The following is a 21,373-nucleotide window of genomic DNA, read 5'->3' on the forward strand; positions in this document are numbered from 1 at the left end:
CTTCAGCTTGTGACTGCAACTTGTTCCTGTTCGCAGATGACTCGGCACTGCTGGTCTCGGACAGGGACAAACTGCAGGTTGAAAATGCCCTCAGCTCTGAACTCGGTAGAATCTGCACCTGGCTCGCTGATAACAAACTATCTTTACACCTGGGAAAAACTGAATCCATTCTCTTTGGATCTAATAGTAATCTCAGCAAGGCAAATGGCTTCTTGGTTAGAGTGGGTGACAATGTTATCACACGTAAAGATGAAATTACCTACCTAGGTTGCATCCTGGAGGCTAATCTTTCCGGTGATAAAATGGCCACCAACGTAATCAAAAAAGTCAACCAAAGAACAAGATTCCTTTACAGGATCTCCTCACTGGTCGACAAAAACACCTTGAAGACCTTAACAGGACCCCTTGTACAAGGCTTCTTTGACTATGCATGCACCTCCTGGTACCACAGCACCTCAAAGGCCCTTAAAACTAGGCTCCAGACCTCCCAAAACAAACTGGTCAGGCTCCTACTTGGCCTCACCCCCCGAACCCACCTCACCCCTGCCCACTTTGACAGACTGGCATGGCTTAGGGTCGGCGACAGAGTACAGCATCTTGCAATGGGTCTGGTCCACAAGATTCGATACTCCACCAAGATACCCATGTACCTGTGTAGATACTTCCTTAATGTTAATGAAGTCCACACCCACAACACCAGAGGGAGTGCAACGAATCATGTTCAACCCAGATTCGGCACAAACAAGGGACTAAATTCTTTTCGCTCCTATGCCACCAAAATGTGGAACGCCCTACCAACAGTCATTAAGACATGCGAATCCCTTGACTCCTTCAAAACCGCTCTCAAAGGGCACCTACGGATGGCTGCAATTCGAAACTGGCCCCCGTAAAATCTGAACCCCCCCCCACCGCCCTCCCCCTTTTTCCCCTCACTGTATATGTTTCTTTTCCCTTTTTACCTCCATTATGATGAATTCCTGTACTGTTCTTTGTCTATATAGAAGTGTCTATTTGTACGTCTCTAAATGTTTTGATGATTTGAACATGGTGGACCCTGTTGTAAACAAGTGTAATGCTTAATTGGGTCGTCCACTCACAGTTAACAGCCTTTGTATTGAGTTTGTGCTTGAAATGTACTGTAATTCTGCAAACTGTTAATAAAATTTTCAATCAATCAATCAATCAATGGCCTCCAAACCTTTGCAGACTGGCCTGCCATGGCCAACTTCCTGCTGGAGCATCCTCACCTCCAACTATCCTGTTGTTGAGTGCAGTGATTCCACACACTAGACCACAATCAATATTGATGTTAGTCAGACTATTATACAGTATAATAAATATTGACAAATAAAATAAAGTATTTACTGTACTTTTATTACTCCATACGTACCTTCAGCACTTGTTAAAACTACAGTTGTTGGTTCTGTGGTCGTGGTCGTAATGGCTGGCACTAAGTTAACAGTTGTTGGTTGTGTGGGAGTGGTTGTAATGGTGGGCACTGGGGTAGCAGGAGCTGGGAGGCCAGAGCAGGTGTAGCTGTTGTCAGCATCTATCCCACTGGAGGTAAACTGGACAAAACCTGGCTTGTCAGTTTGGATAAAGGAGTTGATCCAAGACTGGTAACGGGACACTCTGGAGTAAACCCCAAGCAGATTGGGACGAGCACAGCCAAGGCCAAAACTAACAACTCCAGATTGGACCCAGACAGAGCCCTTTTTGTTGACCATTGGACCTCCTGAGTCACCCTGAGAAGCAAAAGTATTGATGTCAAACATTCAGCCAATTCACATGACATTCATTATAGTGCAACCAAGTAAGTAAAAAACACTTGTGTGAAGTGAGCAGCGCTCGTATCATCATACATCAGCCAATACAAATCATCACATTCCTGGCTACAAACACACCTACACACAAAGCTGTGCATAGGAGAGGCTAGCGCCGCTCAAAAATAAGTATCATGGTACTGTACTGGCTATCTGCTATTGGCTGTTGATGTCAGATTAACACATAGTGACATCACCACACCAGGCAAAATCGTATGAGCAGTTGAATATCCTGCTTTTCATCACTGGTTGTCAGGCTTCACACAGATTTGGGTTTGGTTACATTTTAACTATTACCTAAACAAGTAAAACATATCACACCTGGCATGAGTCCTTGCCTCCAGCCAACACACCAGCACAGATCATGTTGTTTGTTATTGTACCAACTCCATTAAGACAGTTACACTGTCTATTCCCCATAACTGGAACCTCTACTTCTTGTAATGTTTTGGGGGACGACAAAGGTACTGAGGGACAGAGGAAGTAAGACATTGGTCAAACCTATGAACAAACAGTTTTTCTAATAAAATCAAGAGTTACGTTTACAAATCAATCGTTCCCAATAATACAAGCAAATCTCACCTCCCTCCTGGATTCTACCCCAGCCAGTGACCCAGCTATCAGTACCATTGTTGAACACACTGTCACTGGCTGCCAGACAGACAGGTCTGACGTAGTCAGTGAAACTGACTGGCGAGGAGAGTTTTAGAAGAGCAATATCATTGTCACTGCTGTCACCGTCATAGTTAGGATGTAAAATGATTCGGGCAACATCTCTGGATACTTCATTTGGGTTGTCGCCCTCCAGGCTCTGTCGACCCAAGGAAATCTTCCAGGCGAATGTATTTGCACTTCATAAATGAGAAGCAGAAGAAATTAAAAACAATAAACAGGATTGACAAATCAAAGTGGTCTTGTATGATTCTTTTTGGAAGTTGTCATGAGATCAAGGTGCTGCATGTTCCTATTCTTAAAGAACAGCCACATGGATGGGTGGTGAACACAGAACAATATCGGGGAGAAGTAGATCAGTTCTCCCCATGTTATGACATGCTATAAATATCCATATCCAAAGAAACAAATTGTCTGCATGTACAGCATACAGCAACACATGAATAAAGAAGTTTCCTTCATTCCTGAGTTATGTTATATACTTTATCATGTTAGTAACTAACCTGTTGAAGCAGTGAGCAGCAGACATCACCCATTCCTTGTTAATGAGGGATCCACCACAGATATGGCCTCCAAACCTTTGCAGACTGGCCTGCCATGGCCAACTTCCTGCTGGAGCATCCTCACCTCCAACTATCCTGTTGTTGAGTGCAGTGATTCCACACACTAGACCACAATCAATATTGATGTTAGTCAGACTATTCTACAGTATAATAAATATTGACAAAGATAAAATAAAGTATTTACTGTACTTCTGCACAGACTTTTATTACTCCATACGTACCTTCAGCACTTGTTAAAACTACAGTTGTTGGTTCTGTGGTTGTGGTCGTAATGGCTGGCACTAAGTTAACAGTTGTTGGTTGTGTGGGAGTGGTTGTAATGGTGGGCACTGGGGTAGCAGGAGCTGGGAGGCCAGAGCAGGTGTAGCTGTTGTCAGCATCTATCCCACTGGAGGTAAACTGGACGAAACCTGGCTTGTCAGTTTGGATAAAGGAGTTGATCCAAGACTGGTAACGGGACACTCTGGAGTAAACCCCAAGCAGATTGGGACGAGCACAGCCAAGGCCAAAACTAACAACTCCAGATTGGACCCAGACAGAGCCCTTTTTGTTGACCATTGGACCTCCTGAGTCACCCTGAGAAGCAAATGTATTGATGTCAAACATTCAGCTAATTCACATGACATTCATCATGTGAGCAGCGCTCGTATCATCCTACATCAGCCAATCAAATCATCACATTCCTGGCTACAAACACACCTACACACTGTGCATAGGAGAGGCTAGCGCCGCTCAAAAATAAGTATCATGGTACTGTACTGGCTATCTGCTATTGGCTGTTGATGTCAGATTAACACATAGTGACATCACCACACCAGGCAAAATCTGATGAGCAGTTGAATATCCTGCTTTTCATCACTGGTTGTCAGGCTTCACACAGATTTGGGTTTGGTTACATTTGAACTATTACGTAAACAAGTAAAACATATCACACCTGGCATGAGTCCTTGCCTCCAGCCAACACACCAGCACAGATCATGTTGTTTGTTATTGTACCAACTCCATTAAGACAGTTACACTGTCTATTCCCCATAACTGGAACCTCTACTTCTTGTAATGCTTTGGGGGACGGCAAAGGTACTGAGGGACAGAGGAAGTAAGACATTGGTCAAACCTATGAACAAACTTTTTTTCTAATAAAATCAAGAGTTACGTTTACAAATCAATCGTTCCCAATAATACAAGCAAAACTCACCTCCCTCCTGGATTCTACCCCAGCCAGTGACCCAGCTATCAGTACCATTGTTGAACACACTGTCACTGGCTGCCAGACAGACAGGTCTGACGTAGTCAGTGAAACTGACTGGCGAGGAGAGTTTTAGCAGAGCAATATCATTGTCACTGCTGTCACCGTCATAGTTAGGATGTAAAATGATTCGGGCAACATCTCTGGATACTTCATTTGGGTTGTCGCCCTCCAGGCTCTGTCGACCCAAGGAAATCTTCCAGGCGAATGTATTTGCACTTCATAAATGAGAAGCAGAAAAAATTAAAAAGAACAGGATTGACAAATCAAAGTGGTCTTGTATGATTCTTTTTGGAAGTTGTCATGAGATCAAGGTGCTGCATGTTCCTATTCTTAAAGAACAGTCACATGGATGGGTGGTGAACACAGAACAATATCGGGAAGAAGTAGATCAGTTCTCCCATGTTATGACATGCTATAAATATCCATATCCAAAGAAACAAATTGTCTGCATGTACAGCATACAGCAACACATGAATAAATAAGTTTCCTTCATTCCTGAGTTCTGTTATATACTTTATCATGTTAGTAACTAACCTGTTGAAGCAGTGAGCAGCAGACATCACCCATTCCTTGTTAATGAGGGATCCACCACAGATATGGCCTCCAAACCTTTGCAGACTGGCCTGCCATGGCCAACTTCCTGCTGGAGCATCCTCACCTCCAACTATCCTGTTGTTGAGTGCAGTGATTCCACACACTAGACCACAATCAATATTGATGTTAGTCAGACTATTCTACAGTATAATAAATATTGACAAAGATAAAATAAAGTATTTACTGTACTTCTGCACAGACTTTTATTACTCCATACGTACCTTCAGCACTTGTTAAAACTACAGTTGTTGGTTCTGTGGTTGTGGTCGTAATGGCTGGCACTAAGTTAACAGTTGTTGGTTGTGTGGGAGTGGTTGTAATGGTGGGCACTGGGGTAGCAGGAGCTGGGAGGCCAGAGCAGGTGTAGCTGTTGTCAGCATCTATCCCACTGGAGGTAAACTGGACGAAACCTGGCTTGTCAGTTTGGATAAAGGAGTTGATCCAAGACTGGTAACGGGACACTCTGGAGTAAACCCCAAGCAGATTGGGACGAGCACAGCCAAGGCCAAAACTAACAACTCCAGATTGGACCCAGACAGAGCCCTTTTTGTTGACCATTGGACCTCCTGAGTCACCCTGAGAAGCAAAAGTATTGATGTCAAACATTCAGCTAATTCACATGACATTCATCATGTGAGCAGCGCTCGTATCATCATACATCAGCCAATCAAATCATCACATTCCTGGCTACAAACACACCTACACACAGAGCTGTGCATAGGAGAGGCTAGCGCCGCTCAAAAATAAGTATCATGGTACTGTACTGGCTATCTGCTATTGGCTGTTGATGTCAGATTAACACATAGTGACATCACCACACCAGGCAAAATCTGATGAGCAGTTGAATATCCTGCTTTTCATCACTGGTTGTCAGGCTTCACACAGATTTGGGTTTGGTTACATTTGAACTATTACGTAAACAAGTAAAACATATCACACCTGGCATGAGTCCTTGCCTCCAGCCAACACACCAGCACAGATCATGTTGTTTGTTATTGTACCAACTCCATTAAGACAGTTACACTGTCTATTCCCCATAACTGGAACCTCTACTTCTTGTAATGCTTTGGGGGACGGCAAAGGTACTGAGGGACAGAGGAAGTAAGACATTGGTCAAACCTATGAACAAACAGTTTTTCTAATAAAATCAAGAGTTACGTTTACAAATCAATCGTTCCCAATAATACAAGCAAAACTCACCTCCCTCCTGGATTCTACCCCAGCCAGTGACCCAGCTATCAGTACCATTGTTGAACACACTGTCACTGGCTGCCAGACAGACAGGTCTGACGTAGTCAGTGACACTGACTGGCGAGGAGAGTTTTAGCAGAGCAATATCATTGTCACTGCTGTCACCGTCATAGTTAGGATGTAAAATGATTCGGGCAACATCTCTGGATACTTCATTTGGGTTGTCGCCCTCCAGGCTCTGTCGACCCAAGGAAATCTTCCAGGCGAATGTATTTGCACTTCATAAATGAGAAGCAGAGAAAAAATTAAAAAGAATAAACAGGATTGACAAATCAAAGTGGTCTTGTATGATTCTTTTTGGAAGTTGTCATGAGATCAAGGTACTGCATGTTCCTATTCTTAAAGAACAGCCACATGGATGGGTGGTGAACACAGAACAATATCGGGGAGAAGTAGATCAGTTCTCCCGCATGTTATGACATGCTATAAATATCCATATCCAAAGAAACAAATTGTCTGCATGTACAGCATACAGCAACACATGAATAAAGAAGTTTCCTTCATTCCTGAGTTATGTTATATACTTTATCATGTTAGTAACTAACCTGTTGAAGCAGTGAGCAGCAGACATCACCCATTCCTTGTTAATGAGGGATCCACCACAGATATGGCCTCCAAACCTTTGCAGACTGGCCTGCCATGGCCAACTTCCTGCTGGAGCATCCTCACCTCCAACTATCCTGTTGTTGAGTGCAGTGATTCCACACACTAGACCACAATCAATATTGATGTTAGTCAGACTATTATACGGTATAATAAATATTGACAAAGATGAAATAAAGTATTTACTGTACTTCTGCACAGACTTTTATTACATGCCTACCTTCAGCACTTGTTAAAACTACTACTGGAGGAGTGGGCAGGTCACCCACTGTCTCCTTCAAGAAGGAGCCGAATTGCGATGCTTTGGCAAACACCTGTATATCTGCACGTGTGCTTCTTCCAGTGTCATCCATAGTTACCACAGCCACCTGGAACCAGGATGAATCTGACTGGCACAGCAGGGGTCCACCTTTGTCTCCCTATAAGTTAATAGCAACAAAATATACAAATGTTTTCCATTCCAAAATTCCATACTTTTCCAGACAAAAATTTCCAGAAATCTCTGTCAATTCTTCAGACCTTTATTTGACATGATACAAGTATAGCTACACGTACAGTAGGTGCTTATTATGTAAATAACTTGTTTTAAAACCTGTATGTTACTGTATGTTACATTGTGACTGTATAACATCTGGCATTCATAATTCATAAAAAGTATGAAGATTTGTGCATCTGACTGCTGGCTATTTCCCTGATAAAAAGGAAAGGTTTATACCCTACTGTATTTGACAGAGGTCACCCAGGGCTCTATACAGTACTTGAACGTTACATTTTTTTCCTCTACAGCTATAGAGCGTCGCAGTCCCGCCTCCTAACCTGGACCAGGAAATGAAACCCAATGCATTTTCCTCATAGACATTTCTTAAAGTATTTATTTAAAGACGGTTACGCCGCGGACAAAGCCAACTCGAGTCGTGACAACTCATGACAACACAAACAATATTTTGGACCAAACAAATAATTAGAAAGAAGAAAAAAACGGCAGGTTACAACACTTTTTTTGTTGTTTTTCTTCTTTGTAATTATTTGTTTGGTCCAAAATATTGTTTGTGTTGTCATGAGTTGTCACGACTCGAGTTGGCTTTGTCCGCGGCGTAACCGTCTTTAAATAAATACTTTAAGAAATGTCTATGGGAAAAATGCATTGGGTTTCATTTCCTGGTCCAGGGTAGGAGGCGGGACTGCGACGCTCTATAGTCGCTTTGCCGAAAATAGACGATATACAAGCTCACAAAGCGTGACAGATTGTGACCTTGTAGATTGGATATTTTTGCCCGGTTAACATGAACTGGGAAATGGAAATGTGATTTACCTGCTGAATGTCCATGGAATATGTACAGATGTTTTCAGAGTCAGAGTTGTTCCCACAACTTGTCACATTAGTCTCAAGATCTCGTAGGACTGAGCCAGCATCCCCTGCAGAAATTACATTAAATTATCATAAAATTAAAAAGTGTGAATATATGGCTACTGTAGTAAAGCAGTCAGTATGAGCACACTTTAATAAAGATACTGATGGTTTCACTGAGCAGAAAGTTTTGACAATAATAATAATTGTACTGTCACCTCTGGTGTTGGTGCCATGACCCCAACCAGCCACCCAGCACTGGGTCCCAGTAGGAAAGGCTCTAGTAGCGGACAGGTCCATACACACAGGTTGGATGTAATCACTGTAGCGGATTGGGTTAGCCAGCTCCAGTAATGCGATGTTGGAACCGGTCTTGTTGCTCATTGTAATGTTTGAGATGTCCGTCGACATCTCAAACACCTCCAAACCATTCTCAAGTCGTGGGCCCAGGGAAACCTTCCACTCAGTGATGTTTGGATTTAAGCTGTTGTGAAATTATAGACCAGTTTTTTGTCATCACTGGCATTAATAAATAATGAATGGATAAGAAAACTAGAAAAAGTGCCCTTCTGGGCACAGGTCTCCACCAGGAGGATAGGATTGTGTGAGATGTTTGGCAAAATGTTTAGGAGTAATATAAACGTGTGTGTGTGTGTGTGTGTGTGTGTGTGTGTGTGTGTGAAAATATTCAAGTGGCATTTCTTCCTCGACCTAGTGGGAATGTGCGTGCAAAATTTCACGAAAATCACACCATGTGTTCATGATTTGCAGCATTTTGTTTGAAACGGAGCACTCCTGCGAACTTTGGAAGCCAATCTTAGCCAATCAGGATGGAGTCTGAAAAATCTGAAAGACCCGTTTCGTTGAATGGCTCTAGAGAGACTGTGTACCAATTTGCGTAATGTTTGGACAAAATCTGTAGGTGTACTGTCAAAACATTCGTTTTGACGGCCTGGTGGAGACAATAAAACAATAAATAATAACGGTTGGTCTACTCTACACAGCATTTACAAAAACAAAAGTTAGGGTTAGAACTACAAATGTACCTGGAAAAACACTGGGCAGCAGTGAGGACAAAGTTGTCAGCGATAATTGTTCCACTACAAATAAAGGTGCCTTTTTTGTTAAGACTGGCCATCCAGGGCCAGGACCCCCCTGTTGCAGCACCACTGACCCCATCCACACGACTGTTCAGTGGAGCACTACCACAAACTGACCCTATGTGACAAAATAACAAATAGTTAGATATACAGTGTAGATTCTTTCACTGTGTGGAAAAAGTTAGATAACAGACAGACAGACAGACAGACAGACAGACAGACAGACAGACAGACAGACAGACAGACAGACAGACAGACAGACATCTTGCTGATCTTGATTCCTTTGATACTACAGAAAAAAATACTCACGCACTGGAACTGTTACTGGAACTGTTACTGTAATATTTTGTATTGTTGTTGTTGTAACTATTGGTGAAGTTGTTGGTGGAGCGGGTAGACCGGGACAGGTGTAGCCGTTGTCAGCATCGGTTCCACTGAATGTAAACTCCACAAAACCAGGCTTGTCAGTGCTGATGTGAGAGTTAATCCAGGATTGGTAACGGGAAACTCTGGAGTAAACCCCAGCCAGATTGGCACGAGCACAGCCACGGCCAAAACTAACAACTCCAGATTGGACCCAGACAGAGCCCTTTTTGTTGACCATTGGACCTCCTGAGTCACCCTGAGAAGCAAAAGCAAAATGTCAAACATTCAGAAAATTCACATGACATTCATTAAAGTGCAACCATGTAAGAAAAGAAAAGCACTGTTCTATGTGCTACTGGCTGTTGATGTCAGATTAACACAGTGACTTCACCACAACAGGCAAAATCAGATGAGCAGTTGAATATCCTGCTTTTCACCACTGGGTGTCAGGCTTCACACAGATTTGGGTTCGGTATTATTTTAACTATTACTGAAACAAGTAAAACATATCACACCTGGCATGAGTCCTTGCCTCCAGTACACACACCAGCACAGATCATGTTGTTTGTGATTGTACCCACTCCATTAAGACAGTTACAATGTCTATTCCCAAGAACTGGAACCTCTACTTCTTGTAATGTTTTGGGGGACGGCAAAGGTACTGAGGGACAGAGAAAGAAAGACATTCTTCAAACCATTGAACCAACTGATTTTCAAATTCATCAAGTGATACGTTTCCAATTCCAATTCTATCAATCCCAATAATACAAGCCACTCACCTCCCTCCTGGATTCTACCCCAGCCAGTGACCCAGCTATCAGTACCATTGTTGAACACACTGTCACTGGCTGCCAGACAGACAGGTCTGACGTAGTCAGTGAAACTGACTGGTGAGGAGAGTTTTAGCAGAGCAATATCATTGTCACTGCTGTCACTGTCATAGTTTGGATGTAAAATGATTTGGGCAACATCTCTGGATACTTCATTTGGGTTGTCGCCCTCCAGATTCTGTCGACCCAAGGAAATCTTCCAGCTGAATGTATTTGCACTACATAAACGAGAAGCAGAAAACAAGAAAAAACATCAGACCCGTCTGAAGTGAGTGGTGCTGTACTGTACTTGTGCTGTATACGTACTGTACTGTACTGTACTGTACTGTACTGTACTGTACTGTACTGTACTGTACTGTACTGTACTGTACTGTACTGTACAAGCCCTCCTCCCTGGCCTGTGTGTGTGTCTGTGTCAGGCTGTGCAACAGTTGGGACACAGGGAGAGACCCAGCCACACACATTTTGTGCTCGGACACAGGGACAGACCCAGCCACACACATAGCTGTCTATCCACGTTTTTCCCCGCCAAGGTACTGGGGCTCCTTGTGTGTGTGCTTTGCTTCCTTCAGGCCATGTTGCCATGTCTGCTTATTATAAGCAACCATTGACTTGTTTTTTCTGTAAAGTTACTTGCAAATAAATTATTGGTAGTTGCTGGTTGATGTTTTTTTTGGGCTTGATTCTAAAGTGAATAGTAGTTGCTTATTTCTTGCTTCAACATTTCTTCACATCAAGGAACCCCAGATTAATAGGCTATGTAATTGTCCACAGACATCCATCTGAACATATTTTGTTTTTGTTTTAAAAATATTCAAAATATTTTTATTTATTCTCAATGTGTTTTTAAATAACGGATGTACAACCTCACAATGTGTCGCTGTGAGCTTGTAGATCAGCTATTTTCATTTGTGTTTGTTTTCATAGACCTGGCCACTTGCTTCTCTTGCAAAACTGGCAACACAGCAAGAGAATTTAGGAACTTATGCACACACAAATGCAATGCACTATGTAAGAAAAAGGTGAATAGGAGTGGTTGCACCACTCAAAAACATGAATGACAATTCAATGTGGTCTTCTATGATTAATTGTGGAGGTTGTCAGAGATCAAATCGAAATCGATATTGTTACTTTTCTTAAGAACAGCCACATGGGTGGTGAACACTGAACGATATCTGGGAAAGCAAATAAGTCTTCCCTGTGTTAGAAATAATATTGCTATAAATATCCATATCCAAAGAAACAAATGTTTGCATATTGAAAAGCAAACGGCAAAATATGAATAAAGAAGCTTCCTTCACTCCTGAGTTATGTCATATGCTTTAATAGGTTAGTAACTAACCTGTTGAAGCAGTGAGCAGCAGACATCACCCATTCCTTGTTAATGAGGGATCCACCACAGATATGGCCTCCGAACCTTTGCAGACTGGCCTGCCATGGCCAACTTCCTGCTGGAGCATCCTCACCTCCAACTATCCTGTTGTTGAGTGCAGTGATTCCACACACTAGACCAAAATGTTGTTGATGGAAATCAGACTATTACACAATACATTACCATGAATATTTACCAATTTATTTTATTTTACTGTACTTCTGGACAGACTTTTATCACTCCATACTTACTTTCTGCACTTGTTAAAACTACAGTTGTTGGTTCTGTGGGAGTGGTTGGAATGGTGGGCACTGGGGTAGTAGGAGCTGGTAGGCAGGTGTAGCTGTTGTCAGCATCTATCCCAACGGAGGTAAACTGGACGAAGCCTGGCTTGTCAGTTTGGATAATGGAGTTGATCCAAGACTGGTAACGGGACACTCTGGAGTAAACTCCAGGCAGATTGGGACGAGCACAACCAAAGCCAAAACTAACAACTCCAGATTGGACCCAGACAGAGCCCTTTTTGTTGACCATTGGACCTCCTGAGTCACGCTGAGTAAAGGGACATTAAAAACACTTGATCACATCCAATCCTTGATCACACAGTTTAACAATTGTCAAATCATATAAGACATCCGATCTCCTTAGAAATCCTGGGAAAACGTAAAGTTAACATTGTAAGGCAAGTCAAATTGTAAGGCAATTATTGGTCAATATAAAGTATTCCACCTACCTGGCATGTGTCCTTGCCTCCAGCCAACACACCAGCACAGATCATGTTGTCTGTTATTATACCCACTCCATTAAGACAGTTACACTGTCTATTCCCCACAACTGGGACATCCACTTCCTGTAGTGCTTTAGGTGAAGGCAGGGTCACTGTGGGACAAGAAGACTAATGACCAACACTCCTCTACTGGACAGGGAAGACAAGCAAACGGCACATCTTCTTATTTGGCTTTGATGTAAAATAATCCTGTCTTTTTTGAGCGGTGCCTCCGCTCCATTACACAGCTATGTGTGTCCCTATACGTGTCCCTGTGTCTGTCTGAGCACGGAAAGCTGCAACATGGTAACTCTGCCATTTCTCGACCTTTTCGGACGCCGGAAGGCTTGCCGGAACAGGGCCGGCCACCTGGGTATGTTCCTGGGGGTCTGGATGTTCCAGGGACCCCAACACAGTAACTCTGTAATTTCTCGACCGTTTCAGACACGAGAAGGCTCGGCGGAACCGGGCCTGCCCCCTGGGCGTGTTCTTGGGGGTCTGGATGTTCCAGGGACCCCCCGGAGACCCCCACACGGTAACTGTCATTTCTCAAAGATTTTTACAGTACAGAGCACAGTACACTACAATACAGTACGGAGCACAGTACAGTACAGTAACTATAACAATAAATCTATAGTTGCACCGCTCAGTTCACACAGGTGTGATTTTGTTTTACAATTGATTATTATATTAATGATTATAAACAACTATGAGAAGATACAGTATGTTAATGCCATATTCTCATGCTTTTTGTTTCCTATATTACTCTGTGGTGTGAGTCAAAGATTCAGGGCTGCAGTTACGTGTACATCCATTCCACAATTTTGCACAAAACAATCTGTTGTAATCATATATTGTAATTCATTGTGATATGTACTATTATTAAACTAATATTAGGATTTTGCAGATACTCATTCTCAGTCACTTTCAACCTGGCGTCCCTATTTGGGGCATGCCATTATCGTCGAAAATAAAATGTAATAAAATTAATTAAAAATAGAGAAAATAGAAGATCTACTCACAACGCATCACATTGCAATGCGTTGTAACTCACTATTCGCCATGTGATGTGGTAATTAAAGTGATAGAAAATAAAGCCTAATCAAGCGACATGAACCACAATGCTTCTCACCTCCTTCCCCGATGTCGCCCCAGCCAGTGACCCAGCTATCAGTACCATTGTTGAACACACTGTCACTGGCTGCCAGACACACAGGTCTGATGTAGTCGGTGAAGGTGACTGGTTTAGAGAGTTTCAGAAGTGCAATGTCATTGTCACTGTTGCCTCTAGTATAGTTTGGATGTAAGACAATTTGGGCAACATCTCTGGATACTTCATTTGGGTTCTCGCCCTCCAGATTCTGTCGACCCAAGAAAATCTTCCAGCTGAATGTACTTGCACTACATAAATAGAAGAAAAAGAGAGAGAAAAAGACAAAGACATGACATGTTATAAATATCCATGGAAAAATGGTTGCATATTGAAAAGGAAACAGCAAATACAAAGACAAATATACCTAGAGGTGCAAACCCTGTCTTCAACAATACCTCTCTCCATTACTGAACATTTGTACAAAAGGTTTTATGAAAATCCATCCATGACCTTTAATCTGTTCAATCCAAAATTTAATTTACTCTTTGGGGCAGCCGTGTAGCATCACTAATAGCAAAGGATTACATCAATTGTTTTAATTTCCCACACAGAATCAAGCAAATCAAACCTCATCTTTCTCCGAATATATGCAGACAGGGTCATCAAACCCAGGGTGTGCCAGAATTTGGACCAGGTAGTGATGACGGCCATAGCCGTCATCACAAATTGGAATGGATTCAGAATCATGAAAACCCCCTAGTTTGACATGTCACATAAAGCATAATACAATTTTGAAAATCTTGTCTTATATAGGATGTTAATGGTATGGTCACATATATCCCCCTATAAAAAAATGCTCAATACCGACAGCTGGTCAGCAAGTGGATTCATGAATGTATGTTGTATATAGACAATATTTTAGGACAATAAAAAAACTATACCACTTTAAACAAAAGAAGCCTGTTGGCTGCCAGACTATAGCAACAAATAAACTGCTCTAGCAAATTAAATCACAATGAGCACCGGATCATCTGAAGAACACTACAGATCATCATTAAGGGAGATGATAGTTTGATGTTTTTTACTTATTTACGTACTTTCCTTCCTTCACTCCTGAGCTGTTATGTTATGTACTTTATCATGTTAGTAACAAACCTCTGGAAGCAGTGAGCAGCCGACATCACCCATTCCTTGTTAATGAGGGATCCACCACAGATATGGCCTCCGAACCTTTGCAGACTAGCCTGCCACGGCCAACTTCCTGCTGGAGCATCCTGACCGCCGACGATTCTGTTTACAATTGTTGTAACTCCACAGGCTAGATGAGAGATAAAGACTTGATTGAAATCATATTAAACTTTCAAATAAGCATTGATAGCCAAAGCCCAAATCTACGTACACTACAGTACAGCAAAATCTGAGCATGTAACCATGCAAGTGTGGACCCTTCAGATCCATTAAACTCAGAGTTAAATTAATACTCCAAATGTTACTGTGTAGCACTGAGTGGCTCTAAAATCCACTTATCAAAACACAAACCTTCCATGCTTGGAATAGCTGTAGGTGGTGGCTTGGTTGTGGTTATGGTTGGGGTTGTAATGGTAGGCACAGTGGTAGAAATGGTTGGCTGGCCAGAACAACTGTAGTTGCTGTCACTGTCAGCATCTATCCCACTGGAGGTAAACTGAACAAAGCCTGGCTTGTCACTTTCAACGAGGGAGTTGATCCATGACTCATAACGGGACACTCTAGTGTAAACCCCAGGCAGATTGCTCACATTGCGAACAGCACAGTCCAAACCAAAACTAACAACTCCAGACTGGACCCAGACAGAGCCCCGTTTGTTGACCATTGGACCTCCCGAATCACCCTGAAGACACATAATAATAGAACATACACAAGTCAAAATGAGCAAAAATAAAGTTTTAGGCTAGAGGACCAGTATAAATATTGGGTCTATTATTTTGTACTGTACCTGACAAGCATCTTTGCCTCCCGCCAGAACACCAGCACAGATCATGTTGTTTGTGATTGTGCCAACTCCATTGAGACAGTCACACTGTCTGTTACCCAGAACTGGGACCTCCACTTCCTGTAGTGGCTGAGGAGGCGGAAGGAACACTGAGGAATATAGTGAGTGAGATATTAGGACGGGATGGATGGGAAGTCGGTCAAATCAGCACATTTCCATAAACGTCACGTCATAGACACAGAACTCAAAATATGTGAATAAAAGGGATACAGACAGGTAGAGAAATCGCCATACTGTATATGGGCATAAAAAGGACACAGACAGACAGCGTACTCTGACAATGGGTAGGCAAGATTGCATAAAGTATTGTTCCCGAATAGGCCAGTGTGCACCGGTCTAGTAACAATAAATAAATAATACAATAAAATTGAAAAAAATACATAATATAATTTATTTACCACTCCAGTCTGCATTCCTATTTTGGTTATGACATTATAAATAAACGTTCTTAAAATATTTCACAATTGTAAAAAAATTAAAGAAAAGGGGCAATTTAAAAAAAATGAATAGTGACTATATTGGTGCAAAACCCACCTCTTTTGTGGATTCTACCCCAGCCAGTGACCCAGCTATCAGTGCCATTGTTAAACGCACTGCCATTGGCCGCCAGACAGATAGGACTGATGTAGTCAGTGAAACTGACTGGCGAGGAGAGTTTTAGCAGAGCGATATCATTGTCAAAGGTTTGTCTGTCATAGTTTGGATGGAGAACAATCTTCGACACTTTTCTGAAAACTTCATTTGGATTGTTTCCTTCCTGGAACTGTCGACCAAGGAAAATCCTCCAACCAGTAGTGCTTGTGCTAGAGAAAGATTCATATGTTTAGAAAGTGTCTGCTCCCTTTTCTATAAGATAATATTGACAAATATCATGTTATAGATCCATACAAACACTGTGCAGTCACTCACCAGGAGAAACAATGGGCAGCAGAGATCACCCACTCCCTGTTGATGAGGGACCCACCACAAACATGACCTCCAAAAAGATGAAGACTGGCATGCCATGGCCAACTTCCTGCTTCGGCATCCTCCCCTCCAACTATCCTGTTGTTGAGTTGAGCCGTGCCACATACTAAAACATTTGAATTTAAAATGTTTAAATGTTAGGCAAACCTGCATTTATACATCATTACAGAACACTATGTTGAGATTACACCATGGAGAACACGTAATTCTGATTTGATCCTAATGTGATTTTTCCTGAAGAACCCATAGTCGAGGTCATCCAATTTGTATTTGTGGTTTTGTAGTAAGTGAATGAATATTTGGTAACCCCAAGGAAAACAAACAAATTAACGGAGCTGAACGTGAACCCCCCCCACCGCCCACCCCTTTTTTTCCCTCACTGTATATGTTTCTTTTCCATTTTTACCTCCTTTATGATGAATTCCTGTTCTGTCTATAGAAGTGTCTATTTGTACGTCTCTAAATGTTTTGATGATTTGAACATGGTGGACCCTATTGGAAACAAGTGTAATGCTTAATTGGGTCGTCCACTCACAGTTAACAGCCTTTGTATTGAGTTTGTGCTTGAAATGTACTGTAATTCTGAAATTCTTCAATCAATCAATCAATCAATTACAGTACAGTAATAACCAGGTAATAACCAGGTAATTACTAGGTAATTACCTGGTAGTAAGAAGTATTTACTGGGTAATTGCCAGGTAATAACATGGTAATTACATAGTAATGCAATGGTAATTTAACCAGTAATTACCAGGTAACATCCAAGTAATTCCCTGACAACTACCGGTTTATTCCCAGGTAATTATGAGTATTTACCAGGTAATTACATGGTAACTACCTGATAATATAACCGGTAATTACTAGGTAAATTACCCTGTGATTACTAGGTATTTACCAAGTATTTTTCTGACAACTACCAGGAAATTATAGGCATTTACTAGGTAGTTACCAGTTAATTACACTGTAAATACTTGACAATGGCCATGTAGTTACCTAGCAGGTACCTGGTATTTACTAGATATTTCACTGATGACTACCAGGTATTTACCCAGTAATTATTTATTTATGTATGGTGCAGTGACTGTGAGGTGGTTAATGACTCATATTTAACTGGTAATTACCAGATATTAATCGGATAACTACCTGGCAATTGACAGGTACTTACCTGGTAATTTACCCAGTAATTAGACAAATATTTAACCGGTAATTACCTGCTATTTACCCAGTAAGTGTGGTTTGTTTCTATTATTTCTGTTATTACTGTACTGTAAAAGAAAGGGTTACCGAATATTTTATCTCACTCAGGTCTAAGGACATTTGCAGTGTAACCATGTTTATTATCGGGTTGATATCATTTGACTCAAAGCAAACACATCCTTTTCTGTTCAATATTATTCCAAGTACTTACTATGATAGAGTATGTTTTGTTAATACTATATAACTTATACACTTGGGGTGGTTGTATATATATGTATGTATGTATGTATATATATATTTTTATGATATATTTCTTTGGCGTTTTCTGTCTTTATTGATCGGATGAAAGTAGACTGACAGGAAATGGGGAGAGAGATTGGGGGGAAGACACGCGGCAAAGGCCGTCGGGATCGGGGGTCGAACCGGCGGCCGGGGTGGTTGTATTTGATGTCCATGCCCTTCTATTGAGACTATTGAGACACTTAGATTGTGTCAAAGGTCATATCTGACCTAGACATCGGATCTGACACAGATTTTGACCTGATGGTCAAGATTCAATTTATCCCCTGAGCAAGCAGGCAGGCTAAATTAGCTCAATGCTAAAAATGTCAGAAGAGGGGTTAGAAGGCGAAAGTTACATAGTGCAACTTTAAATTTGCCAACATATAGTAAGGTCAAAGGGTGTGCATTGGATTTGTATGGGTTCGTCATTCGTCAAAAGACCTCTGACCTTTAGATCTCCCAATGAATGAATTATATGATCTCCATATCCACTTTGTTGACGTAAAAAAAGGGACGTCAAAGATTTTCATAGCCTGGTTAACCACTCCCCCTTGAAATCGCATTTCCATTTATTTGTGTGGAGTCTGGACCGTGCTAATGCATGGTGGCTGCAGGGAGTACAGTGTTGACAGAGAACCCCTTCAGTGTAGCAAAAAAAGTGACGTCATCTACAGTCTCCAACCAGCTGTTTAAAGAGGAGACGCTGTGAAGAGAGGGTCTTTTATGGCTTGACCCCGTCTTATCGCTGCTTGCAGCTATTTGTTATTGTGTTTTTGTGTGATTATTTTGTACTGTCTATGACTGTATGGGTCAGCCTCGCACAGCTCCAATGTCAACATTAAGTTGTACGCGGATGACACAGCGATGATGGTCCTGATCAAAAACAATGATGATCCCCTACAGAGACAAAGTTGGAACATTGTTTCCAGGAAAACAAACTGGCTCTCAACGTCAATAAAACCAAAGAGATGATTGTGGACTTTAGAAGACCGGAGAGAGAGCACGTACTGTACCTACGGTATTCACATCAATGATGTTGCAGTGGAACAGGTCTGTGACTTCAAGTTCCTCAGAATACATGTTTCAATGGACCTCAAGTGGGCAACACATCCCACACAAGTGGTGAAAAAGGCCCAACAACGGCTCTACTGCCTCCGGCGTCTGAAGAAGTTCAGAGTGAGACCCCGCATCCTCAGAGCATTCTACAGCAGAACCATCGAGAGTGCCCAAGAGAGTGGCACCACTGCCTGGTTTGGCAACTGTACCACCACTGAATGCAAAGCACTACAGAGTGGTGCAAACAGCGCAGCGAATCATGGGGGGTGAGCTTCACCCTCTCTAGGATATACGCGAGAGACGATGTGTGGCTAAGGCTAAAAGTATCATCAGGGACCATGGCTGCGGATTTACCACCCCAGCCATGGTCTGTTCAAACCGCTGCTGCATGCACAGCCAGGCAAACAATACAGGAGCATCAGCAGCAATACCACCAGACTCCTGAACAGTTTCTATCTAGCAGCAATTAGACTGCTGAATAAGAGCCTGTTGCCACTGCACAGATTGAATTGAACTGTTTTTAATGCACAGACTGAACTGATCTGTGATTTAAAAGGACTCTCATTTACATTCATTTCTGGCTCTTTCATGACTCTTACTTTATTATGCACAGACACTTTTGTATGCACATTATTCTACTTGTATGCTCTAATTATCCGTAGGCCTATATCTTTTACCCGCATTGATGGGCCTGCACAATTAAGAATTTCACCCATGTTACTATGATGATGTGACAAAGTTTAATTCTGATTTTGTTGATGCTGTTTGTATGGGCATGCATTGAAGGGGGTTATGCTTTCAGTGTGCTTATAGTTCATTGGTCATTACATTGGTGTCAGAAGTGGGATGACAAGCAGACACTTTTCACCGGATGATGGTACTCTCCTACTGGCCAAAATGCCAGCAAAGCAGAATTCAGTCAGTAATGACTCAAGCGGTGGGAATCACACTGCAGATCCCTAAGTTCCAAGTCTTGGTGTTGGGGAAACATTAAAAGTATTCCTCAACACGGGCAGTTACCTGCCTCCCCAAACTCCGCCTCATTGACAAGGTGCTGTAAGGTCCCTGATGTATGCACCATTGCCTACTGCTGGGTCACACCAGTAGTGCACCAACTAGAGGAGGTGCCAAGTTACCTCAATGGCGTAAAAGACTGGTCAGCCCGCAGAACATCAGACAGCTACACAGCTCCCTGACCATGGCATCTTATAGGCTCTGTGCATAACTGCAGTTCCAGGTTTCCAGAAGGTGGCATAACAATTTCCTGTTCTATTTCATTTGGTTGGAACTGAATTGGAAACGGGTGTAATTTTTGTTTCCGGTTCAAATATGTTGCCAAACCGATACAATAAAGCTATGGGAAACTGAACTGGAACAGGAAACAGATATGCCACCTTCTGGAACCCAAGACCAGTTGCTGTTTGTGCATGACTTTGTAATGTCAGTTTATAAGGACACATATAAGGACAGGCGTCCTGTCCTTAGAGATGAGGCATGGCACACTGCCTTTCATCAGTTAAAGAAGGAGCTAACTGGAACCTTGGTCCTGGCATATTCTGACCGCATTATGCCATTCATCATGGCAACAGATGCCAGTGATTGGGGCCTGAGCAGAGAAAGAGTGGTCAAATACTACAGCTGATAAACAGCTGAACCAAGCCAAGAGGAAGTTGAGGAAAGCTGTGAAGCCTGTGATGTATTCCCACCTGTACACATATTATCAACACAACTTCCTGTTCAATTTCACACATTTCTGACCTGACTTGCATACCGGTACATTCTAAAGAGCCCAAAGGACAGCTGAACCAGTGGCTTGAAATGCTGCAGGTCTATGATTTTGAGGTGTGCCCTCAAGCAGGTCATCTCCATCATAGATTACAAAAACATAGATGCCTCATTGGCCGCTACAGTTCATTGGAGCCATGTGTGTCCAGCATAAGGAGGAAGTCAAGCGGCGGTGCGGAAGGCACGCTGCGTCCCTGCCACTCAAGTGACTACTGGCCAATCACAGCGTGTCTTTTCCGGGACAATTCAATCCAAGAGAGCTTTATTGGCATTAGAAAACAAACGTTTACATTGCCTCTTCTGTGACGCACGTGGAAGCTTGGCAAGCTTCCGCTATGCTTTGTATTCAAAAATAATATAGAGAAATCATGTTTATCGCTGTTCTTATTGCATGGACAACAAATAACATTTAATTGTACTTGGAA

General features: G+C 42.2%; 2 protein-coding genes across 2 annotated transcripts in view; both read right to left on the reverse strand.

Annotated features, from left to right (window-relative positions):
* LOC306915020 (uncharacterized protein) overlaps positions 1-8,514 on the reverse strand; it is a gene marked incomplete at both ends in the record, with an annotated part of 34,364 nt that extends 25,850 nt beyond the window's left edge. The window contains 16 exons of the mRNA XM_079492266.1: positions 1,191-1,286; positions 1,391-1,745; positions 2,145-2,290; positions 2,406-2,674; positions 2,999-3,161; positions 3,280-3,634; positions 3,993-4,138; positions 4,254-4,522; positions 4,842-5,004; positions 5,123-5,477; positions 5,841-5,986; positions 6,102-6,370; positions 6,698-6,860; positions 6,976-7,174; positions 8,068-8,171; positions 8,322-8,514. Of these exons, the coding sequence (XP_079348392.1) occupies positions 1,191-1,286; positions 1,391-1,745; positions 2,145-2,290; positions 2,406-2,674; positions 2,999-3,161; positions 3,280-3,634; positions 3,993-4,138; positions 4,254-4,522; positions 4,842-5,004; positions 5,123-5,477; positions 5,841-5,986; positions 6,102-6,370; positions 6,698-6,860; positions 6,976-7,174; positions 8,068-8,171; positions 8,322-8,514 (3,391 nt within the window). The remainder of the gene's footprint in view (positions 1-1,190; positions 1,287-1,390; positions 1,746-2,144; positions 2,291-2,405; positions 2,675-2,998; positions 3,162-3,279; positions 3,635-3,992; positions 4,139-4,253; positions 4,523-4,841; positions 5,005-5,122; positions 5,478-5,840; positions 5,987-6,101; positions 6,371-6,697; positions 6,861-6,975; positions 7,175-8,067; positions 8,172-8,321) is intronic.
* A 780-nt stretch (positions 8,515-9,294) lies between these two features.
* On the reverse strand, positions 9,295-19,187 carry LOC306915021 (transmembrane protease serine 9; the record flags this gene model as incomplete). Its single annotated transcript, XM_079492267.1, has 14 exons — positions 9,295-9,321; positions 9,571-9,825; positions 10,085-10,230; positions 10,349-10,617; positions 11,742-11,904; positions 12,023-12,323; positions 12,505-12,650; positions 13,670-13,938; positions 14,786-14,948; positions 15,170-15,500; positions 15,606-15,751; positions 16,197-16,465; positions 16,572-16,734; positions 19,121-19,187. The coding sequence occupies 14 exons, from the start codon at positions 19,185-19,187 to the stop codon at positions 9,295-9,297; spliced, it is 2,715 nt and encodes a 904-aa protein (XP_079348393.1).
* Between the last annotated feature and the right edge of the window lie 2,186 nt (positions 19,188-21,373).

Source organism: Electrona antarctica (genome assembly GCF_951216825.1).
Source record: "Electrona antarctica genome assembly, chromosome: 22".
Classification (NCBI taxonomy): domain Eukaryota; kingdom Metazoa; phylum Chordata; class Actinopteri; order Myctophiformes; family Myctophidae; genus Electrona; species Electrona antarctica.